At 46.6% G+C, this 13,272-nt stretch overlaps 1 protein-coding gene across 4 annotated transcripts in view; it reads left to right on the forward strand.

Moving 5' to 3' along the window:
- Positions 1-4,134: 4,134 nt before the first annotated feature.
- SKI (SKI proto-oncogene) overlaps positions 4,135-13,272 on the forward strand; it is a 148,385-nt gene continuing 139,247 nt past the window's right edge. Inside the window, exon 1 of one of the 4 annotated variants that reach the window (XM_083453917.1) lies at positions 4,135-6,451. In XM_083453917.1, the coding sequence (XP_083310043.1) occupies positions 5,501-6,451 (951 nt within the window). In that variant the 5' untranslated portion in view covers positions 4,135-5,500. The remainder of the gene's footprint in view (positions 6,452-13,272) is intronic. The other 3 variants (XM_083453915.1, XM_083453914.1, XM_083453916.1) reach the window with 3 other exon arrangements.

The raw sequence follows: 13,272 nt of genomic DNA on the forward strand, positions 1-13,272 counted from the left end.
GGTAGTGCAGGGCCCCCAATTCACATACAGTGTACCAGGCCCAGGAAATCCTGTTGGCATCCTTGAGCACATGCAAAAGGTTCAGTCACTGGCATCATTATTTAAAGCTAGTGGAAGACTCCTGTCTGAAACCCTAGAACATGGGTCAACAAACTAAGGTCCGCAGACCGGATCAGGCCCAATTGCCTACTGGATCCAGCCTGCGGATGGTCTGGTAATCACCATGTGGCTCGCCAGCATGCATGTTCTTTCCCTCTCCCTCACACGGCGGTGGCGACACCTCCTTCCTCCCTCCTCCTGGCTTCTCCCCGCCCTGCCTAGAGGAGGAAGGGGGCTGGGCTTTGTTGGTGCCAGCGGCAGCAGGCTCGAGCGGCCACCATTTTAAGCAGCTTCTCTCTGGAGCCCTTTCATGCACCGCTCATCGTCCTGCCGCCACCGCCAGCCCCTGCTGCTTGCAAGACACAGTTAAGCAGCCGCCGGGGCTCATGGTGCTCTGACATCTCCCCCCCCCCAAAAAATATAGTCCAGGCTAGTCCAGGCCCCCACAAAGTCTGAGGGACAGTGGACCCCTGCTGAAAAAGTTTGCTGACCCCTGCCCTAGAACATCAGTTTAGATCATGCAGAGCAAGGTGGACCAAAGATCAGACTCTTAGGGTTGAAGCAGTAAAAGGGAAAAAATGTTTTGGGATCAATATTCAGCCTCTGTACTGAAAGTACTGGAATTGCAATTCTTTGGATTGTTCTTTGGCTGTGTCAGATGTTCAAAAGCAAGTTTAAATGAAGTTACAAAAGCTAGTTTATAGCTGTGGATCAGTTCCTATCTGGTGAAGTAGAGGTCTGTATAGGCTCTCATAGGCTCATCCAATGAAGTTTATCCAGGGGCAAGTTTGGCAGTATTTTGCCATATTGATACTGGTGTTTCAAGATACCTTGATTTTGAAGGCTAGTGAAAAAGACAGAGTGTGGAGACTTTATCTTGGATGTGAACTGAGGAAAGGTACAAATTCAACTAGATACATGTAAAAATATTTGTTTTTTTAATTGTTTCTGCCGTAAAATAAGTTTTGAAGTAATTGAATTTTGTTTCTCAGAACAAAGTGGAAGAAATATGTTAAATGCTGGTGTATTCGAAAGTTACATTGTGGAGAATACAAACTCACAATCTGAGACCCACACCAGGAGGGGGCAATCTTTCCTATCACTGTCATGCACACCAATTTGAGAATAAATGAATGTCTGAAGCAGTATATAGAATATTGGGAAGGGGCTTTACTGTATTATCTTAGAAATATGTTCAATTTACTAACCTAACCTTCCCTGAAATTTTGCCTCCAAATGTTTTACCTAACTTTTTTTCCAACTGCAGAGGTCTTTTTTACACCTTTCTTTTTTTTAGAATAGTTTTCATTCATTTTTAAAGCGTTGTATTAAAACCAAAGCATATAAATTAAAAAGCAAACATGGGCTAAGTAAATGATATATATTAAATTGTAGCACAATGCTAAAGTGTTTATTAGTTAGAGACAATTACATATTATGTATTTTACTATCGTACTACAGCAGTATTATTTACATCTTTATCTAACAATATTTATGTGCCACTTGGTTATAATAAAAGCAGTATAGAAGTAATATTATAATAATCAATAAAAAGAGTTAAAAACAATTACAAGATTTAAAAATAATTAAAAGTAACAGTAAGAGATTAAAACATGTTAACATTTACATGTCTGGATAGACTTGCGTAAACAAAAATGTTTTAAGTACCGTAGATTCCGGAGTATTAGTCGACTGGGCGTATAAGACAAGCCCACAAATTGGCAGCTGCCAATTTGTTGGGTTGATTTATACGCCCAGTCTTATACGCGGCAGCTTTGCTGGGCAGCGGCAGTGGGCGGCAGGCTCCATGCCGGGAGGAAGCTGCCTGGCAAAGCCACCCAGCGAAGCCAGCCTAGCATCGCTGGGCGGCTTCCTCCCGGCGCAGAGCCCGCCGCCCGCTGCCGCTGCCAAGCGAACCCATACTCAGCATATAAGACGACCCCCGACTTTTTAGAGGATTTTCTGGGGTTAAAAAGTCATCTTATACTCCGGAATCTATGGTAGGCTATTTTCGGAAGCCGAACATCCAGTGCTTCTGTGGCTTTCGATTGAATGCAGGAACGGATTAAGTCCGAGAACCAAGGTACCACTGTATTTAGGTATATTTTGTGACACCTGTAACAGTGCCAGTAGCACAGATTAAGCGGTAGGGTGGGCACATATTTTTTCCAAGCCAGATTGCAATGCAGGAGACTATTTTAGGGCCAGGAGGGAAGGGTTAGCCTTCCCAATCCCATACACTGCAAATTCCACCGCCTCTGGCTGAAAATGCTGAACATTGTAAACCATAATGTGATGGTATATTATATTGGATCCTTTTTTTTATTGCACATTTTGCATACACATACACATCTTATTGTGGTGTGTTAGATAACTATCAGTATTTTAAAATGTTGTCTGTATGTACAGCTGTACATTTATATGATAATCCAGTTGTTTATAGTTACCTGCCAAAAACTTGCACAAGCAGCTTACTCCAGAAAATCCAAAGAATGGTATCCAGCTAAGTCCTACTCAGTGAACCCATTCAAATTAATGGACCTGTGAATCATGTTACTGTTAATGCCTCTGCTTTGAATAGGACTAATGCTGTATACAACCCAACAGATTTAACACAACTAAGTGAGATAGAAAAGGAGAAGGTCCATGCACTTTGCTTTTCCAAAAAAATTGAGTAAAGGTCAGATACAACAGAATTAATCGGAACCTTGAAAAGTACATAAAACTAAAAGAGGAAGTAGTGAGGAGTGTTACTCTTCCAACTTCCCCCTTCAGCTCTATTAACTTATTAAAAGATAGCAGCCCTACTACCTTATGATCAAGGAGGCAGTGAGTGTTGGGGCTCAGAGGCTTTGTGGACCCTAGCAAAGACTTCAAGGGTAGTATTGTGCCCACGGGCACCACACTGGTGACCCCTGGAGTTCTTTCCACAGATACATGATTACACATATATGCGCTTAATTATAGTGGACATATAGTTGTTGCTTTCTTTGCAGGGGAAAAATATGTGTGGAAGGGCACTCACACAGTGTTATGCAGATTCGGCTTTTATTTTCTCATGTTTGTGCCTCCTGGAACCCAAGTGAGACCGATGTGGTGCAGTGGTCAGACTAGGACCTGGGAGAGCAGGGTTCAAATCACCCCACTATATCATGAAGCTCACTGGGTGACCTTGGGCTCAGTGGCGTAGCTTGGGGGGTGCAGGGGGGGCCGGCCGCACCAGGCACATCTGGGGGGGGCGCACTCGCAGCTCTCTGCCCCTACCTGGCTCACTCACTCTCACTGCAGTGCTGGCTGTGCGAATCCGATCCGAGCCGCCGGGTCGCCGCCCACTGTGGAGGGGAGGGTGCCAGGGGTGCGGTGCAGAGAGAGAGCGAGGGACTATCTGGGGGAGGGACAGTGCTGCGGGGGGGGGGGCGCAAAATACTTGCCTTGCCCCGGGTTAGGGGGCGCAAATTACTTGCCTTGCCCCGGGTGCTGACAACCCACGCTACGTCACTGCTTGGGCTGGTTACTGCCTTTCCACTTAACGTGCCTCATAGAGTTGTGGGGATTAAATGAGGAAGAGGAGACACATGTATGTTGCCTTCAGCTCCTTAGAGAAAAATGTGGGGTATAATACAGTAAATTAGTAAGTGACACCCAGGAGCACTGACCAGACCCTGACCCACTTCAGTCGGTTGTTTCTCATCAGACCCATAGCCTGGGGCTTCTTCTGTTAAGTGCTTTCTCATTCTCTTGTATGAAACTTTGTCCACCGGCTCCAGCCCCCCACCCCCACCCTACAACCCTTTCACCCCCACAAAAACAACAGCTAGGGAGAGCAGAAGCAAGCGCAAATTCATTCACAGAGCCGCCCTACCGCACGTCTCTTTCTCGCAGCCTCGAGGTCTATGAACCCAACACTTTACCCTCCCCATCGCAGCTCTGGGCTGCCTGCCCCCCGCCCGCGCCTTCTTCTGTTTCCCGGTTTGTGTGTGTGTGTGTGTGTGCGCGCGCGCGCAGGCGTGTTATGTCTCGCTTGCCTTTTTGCAGAGCGGCTCGGAGGAGGAGGTGGAGGTGGAGGAGGATGAGAACAGAGCCGGAGGGAGGCGGCGCCTGTTCCTGGAAGAGCTCAGCCTGGGGAGTTGGTCACATTCTTGGCTGGGATTCAAGAGCTGAGGCAGACACCAACAAACAGTGAGGTGGGGGGGGGGCGCGGAGGGGGAGGAGTGCACAGCCAGCCAGCCAGCCTTGCCTGCCTGCCTGCCTGCATTAGCTCAGCTCTGAAACACCCTCAGTCTGGGCTGGAGCGTGGAGTTGGGAGGATGTGAGCTGCCGCGGCTCCCACATTGAAAAGGAGAAGAGGCGGAAAGCAAAGCCAGCCAGAGAGAAAAAGAAAGAACGAAGCAACTCTTTAAAAGAAAGGAAATCTTCTCTTCCCACCCCCACCCGCAGTTTCAAGGGACCACGAGTAGCAGAGAGAACAAGAGGGGGCGAAGAAGGAAGGAGACGCCTCGCTACAGTAGCAGCCGCCTCGGAATTTTGGAAGGGGGGGGGGTTAATTTTATTTTTTTATTTTTTTTGCTTTGCCTCACACTACATCATCCCGCTTCCGGAGATCGACCTTCTATATAAAAATACACACACACACACGCACATTATTATTTTCCTTTTAAAAAACATTTTTTTGGTGGACATGGACAGAAAGGAGCTGACTTCCCCGACGCCAGACGCCGACGCCGCTGCTATTTGGACATCTTTCAAGACCCTCTGGTGCTATTGACTCTCTTCAGCCCCCTTTCCACGTTGTTGCTACAGATTTATTAGCAATTTTTTTGAGGGGGGGAGGGAGGGAGGTTGATCGGTCGGTTTTGTGTGAGCCTCGTGTGTGTTTGTGTGAACTGAAGACTGCTGGCTTGAATGGAGGTGGGAGGGCAAGCTACTCTTTGAGAAGGCAGTGCGCTTTTTCTTTTTATAACTTTTTCCTCTCCCCCTCCCCGAAGATATAAATATTTTCCCCCTGGATTGGCTCATCTTTTGCTCCAGTGCATTTAGAACAACAACTAAGAACCCCAAACTTATCGAGGGGGTGTTTGGAAAAGCGGACCAAAAGTAACCCACCGGGAGGAAACGTGTTTTTCTTTTTTTGGGTGGCGAATAATATGAGATTCTTGAGTGGCTTCCCTCTCTCCTTCGCCGTCTTCAATGGACAACAACAAATTTAAGAAGAGCGGCGTTTCTCGCCTTTAAAGGAAAAGAAAAACAGAAGCCTGGAAAAGATTTTAAGCGAGGTTCGGTTTAGTTTTTTGCATTGCCTTTGGTGAAAAACCTAGAAAGGAGGAGTTATTATTTTCTTATTGTTGTTTTTTTTAAAAAAAAAGGAATAAAAAGGCGGGAGACCACCACAAAATAACCTAAAATGGAGACTGTAAGGAGCAGCTTCCAGCCTCATCCCGGCCTGCAGAAGACCTTGGAACAGTTTCATCTGAGCTCCATGAACTCGCTGGGTGGTCCAGCCGCCTTCTCTGCGCGCTGGGCGCAGGAGCTGCTGTACAAGCGGGAGAACGGCAAGGAGTCCTCGTCCTCGACGTCCTCCTCGGCGGAGCCTGTGCTCCACTTGCCGCCGATCCAGCCGCCGCCGGTGATGCCGGGGCCCTTCTTCATGCCCTCAGACCGCTCGACCGAACGCTGCGAGACCGTCCTGGAGGGCGAGACCATCTCGTGCTTCGTGGTGGGCGGCGAGAAGCGCCTCTGCCTGCCGCAGATCCTCAACTCCGTCCTGCGCGACTTCTCGCTGCAGCAGATCAACGCAGTGTGCGACGAGCTCCACATCTACTGCTCCCGCTGCACGGCGGACCAGCTGGAGATCCTCAAAGTCATGGGCATCCTGCCCTTCTCGGCGCCCTCCTGCGGGCTCATCACTAAGACGGACGCCGAGAGGCTTTGCAACGCCTTGCTCTACGGAGGCGCCTACCCGCCGGGGCGCTGCAAGAAGGAGTTCTCCGGGAGCCACCACGGGGCCGCGCTCGAGCTGGAGCTGACCGAGCGGAGCTTCAAGGTATACCACGAATGTTTCGGGAAATGCAAGGGGCTCCTGGTGCCGGAGCTGTATAGCAGCCCTGGCGCGGCGTGCATCCAGTGCCTCGATTGCCGGCTCATGTACCCGCCGCACAAGTTTGTCATCCACTCGCACAAGTCCCTGGAGAACCGGACTTGCCACTGGGGCTTCGACTCGGCCAACTGGCGAGCCTACATCCTCCTCAGCCAGGATTACTCCGGCAAAGAAGAGAAAGCCAGACTGGGCCAGTGCTTGGATGAGATGAAGGAGAAGTTCGACTACAGCAACCGATACAAGAGGAAAGCACCCAGGGTGAGTCCTCTTGGATTTGGTTTTGAGGGATCGGCGCTTAAATTTGGGGATGGGGTCGCTAAAGGATTGGGCTCTTAAAAACTCTGCCGAGATTGCTTAAAAAGAAAGAAAAAGGGTGTGTGAACTTCGGTGGCAAGAGTAAGGGTTGCAACTGTACAAACTCTGCAGCTAGATACTTGGTGCATCTCTAGCATCTATTATGCGTATCCAGTGAGACCTACTTCTGAATAAAAATGCAGATAGAATTGGCTGCATATTTTACACAGTCCCACAGATAGCCACTTTGCATGAACCATGTAGTAGGATCCCGGAAGGGATCATATATAATCTCTTATTGGACTCCCACCAGTCTGTGGTTCAGGCGATAACTGTTTTAAATAGACCTTGTTCTCTCAGGGATTGGGAGCTATGTAGCGAGAAGGCACTGCATGCTCACTGGGAAATAAGCCTCATTGTGTTCGACTGGGCTACTTCCCAGGTAAATGTGCATCTATCTGTAAGAGTCCCACATAACTCTTTCTGAAAGGAGTGATGTGTGTGAGAGAGCAGCTGGAAAAACCTGCTGCATTCACCTCAAGGATGCTTATACCATGCATGCAAACTTTGGTGAAGCATGGCCCTAGGTGTGCAGACTCAGAAGTGAGTCCTATTGAATCCAGTGGGACTTCGTAATCAGAAAAGGATCTTAGGATTGTACTTCTAGAGAATAAAGAACTCTGTCAGACTTATTTAGGAATAGAAATAGGATTGTGCTGATAGGTTCTTAAGGTGAATCACATTGGGCTGTTTTGTCCTTTTTTCTTTTCAAACAGTCTCAAGGGAGCTGGCTTTTTCTTTTGAAATATACCCTTTGGTCTTTCTTATTTTGGGATATATTTACTTCTGTAGACTAGCAGGGCTCTCTACTGGACTTTAACTGCAGCAGCAAAATTGGATTTGTTTAAAAATTCTTGTAACCAATCTGTCTTTTTCGGGGGGGGGGGGAGTCCACACATTTACCATTATTCTGTTCACTTTTCTTGTTGCAAACTTAAATACTGTACATTTTATGCACCTGTTTAAACAGGACACAAAAGGTGGCCTACCATATTCTGCCCTTGGGTTTTGCATCTTAACAAACTCAAATAGGTATATGTGGTGCTACAAATAGGGCAAGGAAAGATGAATTGAATGAATGAATGAATTGATTATCTACAGGCAGAAATCACTGGCTTCTATCCTTAGGATTAATCTCAAAACTTGACAAATGTAGCGCCGGAAAGGAGAGCTGAAAAGCTTCTAAATGTATTGCATTGGCAGGATAAACAAACACACAACCAGATAAGATTCCAGACAGTGGAGGCTGGTCCATTAGGGCAAATGAGGCACCTCCCCACCAACCTCAGTCTGTCCTCAGCCAGCCCCCACCTGCTTGCTTTCTAATTTACAACTAGTCCAGGGGGTGGCACTGCCTGTCAGATTCCTCCTCCAGTCATTGTTACCCTTGCAGAACTCAGCAGCCAAGATGATGGGGACAAAACTAAAATTAGTTGGCTCTCCCTGTCATTGGCTCTGACCGCATCTACTGTTTGGGCTCCATGCCTTCCTCCCTTCCAGTCACAATGGGCACCAGCCACCACTGATCCCAGGATGTTCCAGTCCAGGGTACTTGCAGATGCTGTTGATATATGTGTGCAGACTACATAGTGTATTTTTGGTGCTCTGTACAGTGTTGATCTAGTCCCCCCTCCACCCCTTTTCTCTCCTGATGCTAGTTTGTGTATGGGTTATATTTACACTAAGGAAATGGATGTGTCCTGGGACAACTGCTGCAGCAAGCTTTAAAGTATGACAGGCAATTGCGGAGTCTGCCCAGCCAGACAGCTAGGTACTCTTTAATCTGCAGCAGTGTTCACTTTCCAGACTTCTCAAAGTTGGTGACTGAGTGAGAAAGTTGGGAGGGGAGACCTTGTGTTGGCATCAATCCTGGTCAGTGGGGGTACTTGTGCTATGGGGTAGCTTGAAAAAAATGCCTAGGGTCAGACAAGACATCTGACTATTAAAAAGATTGCAAGGTGCAGCAAAGGAGAAAGGTCTAGTTACTGCACAGACTTTTTTGGTAGTCATGGGAAATTTTAGGGTATCAAAGGAGACTCATTTAATACTTATTAAGGGAATGTTCAGTTCAGACTTCTTCCTTCCCGCTCCCCTTTAAACTCCCACACACCTATTTTGGAGAGAATGTGCAAGCACCCACACACATCTGGAGATAAAGGCATGTGCAGCTTCTCCTTTTGGGAAACAGGGTGAATGCGCATACAAACAACAACAACAACAACAGAAATCCACCAGGCTTTGGGATATCTTTCCATTCCTGTTTATTTGGCTATTTCCCCTTTCAAAGTGAAGGAAGTAGTTCTTGATTTCTCCTTAGTTCCCCTCCTCCTCCACAGATTCAGCATAAGAGCTATTGTAGGTCTAAAGACCCACATTATTTATCATGTGCTGCTAATGGCTTGTCTGTCTTCAGCTAATCATATGCTAAAAGTGGCAGTTTGGGGCATATGAATGGAAAGTGGAGGTGCACTGAGAATGCAGGGGCACATTTAAAAAAAATATGCATCTTTTTGAAGGCTTGTGGGACAGCCGACATATCTTTCCATTATGGGCAGCAGAAAGAAATAATATTTCTGTGCCCAAACTCTTTGAGTGTTCTTGCACAACTTCATTTATAGTGTCATATTAGTCATAGCTGTTTGTACATATTTAGCCCCCCCTCATTGTAATGGACTTCCATTTTTATGGTTTTCAGTTACCATTTTGATTGTGTTTCTGAATGACTTTTGGATATTTGAAAGAGAATAATGAATTGATTTATGAAAGAAATCAGAAACTAGCATAGAAATTCTCAGTAACTTCAGGGGTGTGTGTGTGTATCATGTGTATCTGGCCCACTACTTTTTTTTAAGGCATCCAGCAAATTAGTCCAGGATTGGTGTGAAGCTTGAGACCAAATTAAAACCTTGGTCTCAGTGCTAACCATAATACATTGCTTGAAATACTGTTTCCCATCAGACTGAAATAGGCAGCCTTTGCTTTTCCTTAGTTGTGAGGCAGCTGTGGTGGGAAGAAAGCCAGGATGTGCATATATCTTTGCCTGTGCCCCAAGAATGGGATGGAGTTGAAATATTTCACCTCCCTTCCCAGGATGAGTTGTTTCAAGACTTTTAACTATGGCTAGAAGAACTTGTGTTTTTGCTCTTGAGAAGACTTTGCTAGCAGGTAGGTCACCTGTCTGGCATCCCAACAAAAAGCTGCTTCTCTCCCATTCATTTTTCCATCAGACATAGGGATATTGTATGTTTTGTGCTGTAGCAGATAGCCATGCTGGGAGCAAAACAATAACCACATACAAACACACACAGAGCTGCAGGGTTGGTAGACTGTGGCCAGAGGCAAATAACATTGAAATAAAATTGAGGTTGCCTAGGGAGGAAATGGTGGTGGAAACCTAACCAATCTTGTGTTTGGCTGTTTGCATTTACTATGTTTTAAGTTCTGTCTGCATCTCATCCTTAAGCTCTGTGTGTGTGTCTTTTGCTCACAGCTGTCTGCAAATCGTGGGCCTCTGTGGGTTTTTGCCTTGTGTGCCCTGCATAATAATGATGATGATCCTTCTTGGGAGTGTGTCCCAGCTGTTGGATGGGGACAATGTGGATTGTTTGAATACAAAGAGGTAGGGGTGATCCTACCCCGCCCCCCTGGGTTTGTGGGAGTTAGTTGGTAGTAAGATGACTTTATGTGGCTCTCCTGCAGTAAGCTTTGGAGAATAGTTCCCCAAAGTGGACTGTGAGATAAAAAACACATCTGCCTTATACCCAGCGGAAGCTGCAGCTGCCTCGCCAACCACATTCTGTCCTCAGTCAGCCTCCTCCTTATAATCTAAAGCAAGTTCAGTGGGTGCCAGCTTCCTCCTCCTCAGTATCACCCCTGTAGAATTCAGCAGGGAAGAGGATAGAATTAGTTAACCCTTCCTGTCATTAGCCCTAACCCTACCTACTGTCTGGGCTCTCTGGATTCATTCCTACCAATCACAGTAGATACTAGCCATCACTGCTCTTATACTGAGTCAGACCACTGGTGCATTTAGCTCAGGACTGGTTGACACTGACTCTCCAGGGGTTCAGATGGGATCTTTTATCAGCTGTGCCTGTAAATGCCATGGACTACACCTTGTGAAAACTCCACTGAGCCTAATGTCCCTGATGTCTCTTTGTTGAGTTGCTGAAAGCTTTCTGTGGTGGGTCTGTGAGATGCATTTTTCTCCTGCTGCTGGATTCTGCCTGCATATCCAAAAGTTGATGTTGGGCTGTAATTTGAAGCCCAGTGATATTCTCCCTCCATAAGCAGAGGCAATACACCTCTTGATTCCTCAGATACTGAGAACATAGGAAGCTGGTTTGTACTGCATCAGACAACCCATCTAGCTCAGTATTGTCTATACTGACTGGCAGTGGCTCTTCAGGGTTTAGGAAAGAAGTCTTTCTCAGCCCCACATGGAGATACTGGGGATTGAACTTGGACTCTTCTACATACCATTGAGCTATGGCCTTTTTCCAGTAACACAGGATGACTCTTTCCTTTGCAAGCCTCCCAGATGCATTTGCCTGTCTAAGAAAATACTGGAGTTTGGTGCAATTGTCTGCTGCAAGACAATTCTTGTGCTCACATATTGGCCTGATTCTGTGTTCAGTAACACTTGGGACTATTCCACCCATGCAGCAACTCTAGGAGGGGAAAAGGGTGTGTGTATTTCAGCTTCTTTTGGTACCTCCCACTTTGAGTTTGGTTTCTCCTAGCATGTTATTTGTTTGCATTCCTAGGGCTTAATCATTCCTTTGTGGAGTTCTTCAAATCCCCTAAGCCACATCACCTTTTGGACTTTGTTCTTTTACCTTCTCCCCCGCCCCCTCCAACACATTCATTGTTGAGCTTTCCCTCCTCCCTGTCCCACCCCCCAAGAGTCTTTCCTCATCTTCTAACTGGTCCCTGCATCCTGGTCAACTGTATGTATGAAAATGATTTTGTTCAAGAATGAGTTTCACCAGTCTCTCCCCCCTCCTGCCCATGTTGTTCCAGTCACAGTCTGTTTGATACATGTCTGCTCTCCTGTATGCTATGTCACTGTGGTGATGAAACATGCTGCTTAGAAGGGGCCTTGTTGGTTCATGGGCCATGTAGTCCTGTCATTTGATCTGGGTTGCCATTTGGAACACTACAAATAATTTGACATTCAGTTTGAGGAACCGTGGCTCAGATGTATAACACATGTTTTGCGTGCAAAAGGTCCTAGTTTCAATCCCTGGAAACTTCTGTTTGTGCTATGGAATTGCAGTCTTTAATGTGCCCTCTAGATATTGTTTGGCTGTAGCATCCCATCATCCCTTACCACTGGCCATGTGGGAATGGCCATAGCTGAAGGGGAGAGCATCTGCTTTGCATGCCAAAGGTTCAATCTCTGGTAGGGCTGGGAGAAATTCCCTGTCTGAAAACCTAGACTGAGTCACTGCCAGTCAGTGCAGACAATCCTGAGCTACACTGAGTGTGAGGCAGCTTTCTGTGTTCACATTTCAGTAAAACTATATAAAATCAAGGTGGTTCCTTTCATGCATTGTATTTTTCCTACATGGATGTTGGAGAGGAGGGGAAACAGGTAAAATGTAATGCCTGGAAGTCACACACCTGATTATTTTCCTGTGTACAGTCATTGGAAAACTCTTGCCAGTTATGGCTTTCATCCTGAACACTTTTGTGAAAAAAACCCATGTCTGAAGTAGCTGTCAGATTAAGGGAAGAAAAGAGGAAATAAGCAGATACACACCTTTCTATGCAGCAGCATTCCCTCAGGCCTGGTGTTCCCTGAGGTAGGATTAATGTTCTGGATTGTCATATGCAAACAAGCACAACGAAAGTTCCTGCTTCTGTTTCATAATAATAATAATAACAATCCCTCCCAAGCCAGTGAAAGGTGTAGCAGCAAGAGATCAAAGAGCGGAAACCTATTCATGCTGAGGTAATGCAGCTTTTGGAGTGATCTTGTGAGACCATTGAGGCTTTTTGCATTTTGTAGTGGTTGCAATCCAGCCAGCTGGGAATTTGTGGTGGCGGCAGCAGCAAAAAGAACTCCTTGTGCCCTCCAGGGGAAATGACTCCGCCACTGCAACCTTGGAACTGCTGCATTCCTTAAAGAAGGGATGGTTACACACCTCCACACAGCATGTGCCCCCCTCCAATTTTCTTTGTCTTCTGCAAACCAGGCCTTTGTCTAATTGTGCAGGTATGAATGTGAAGGATTGTGCTCCCCCCTAGGCTTTTTAGGCCATTGTGGGACAGCAGCTGTGCTAGAGTTTGACTTAGTGTGTTGTCTTCAAACCCAGGATTGTGTTTAGGGTCCCACCTCCTTAACCATGACCTGTAACCATTGAATGTGGACTCAGGTGACACACTAAGCCAATTCTTGGCTTTATACTACCATCCTGCAATGACCCCAAAAAACCCTGGGGAGGAGCAAAGCAGCTGAGATCTCCTTGGGAGCCATAGTTTGGCTGAGCATGTAGTGTGAAAGTGGACTCAATTTGGGGCCTTGGTTGGCCCTGGAGTGCATGCTCTATGTATGCCTGCAGGCATCTGGCCGGTGGCTTGTTGGCATGTATTGGCTGGAGGAGATAGGAAGCAGGAGTGACTGGGCAGCATGCAATATAAGCCATCCTGTTGCTTTAAAAAAAATTCCTGTTCAGTTCTGTGGTGAAGCCTTGTGTCACCCACAAAGTTAGGAAGCATGT

The sequence above is a fragment of the Podarcis tiliguerta genome (assembly GCF_965153285.1).
Source record: "Podarcis tiliguerta genome assembly, chromosome: 8".
Classification (NCBI taxonomy): Eukaryota; Metazoa; Chordata; class Lepidosauria; order Squamata; family Lacertidae; genus Podarcis; species Podarcis tiliguerta.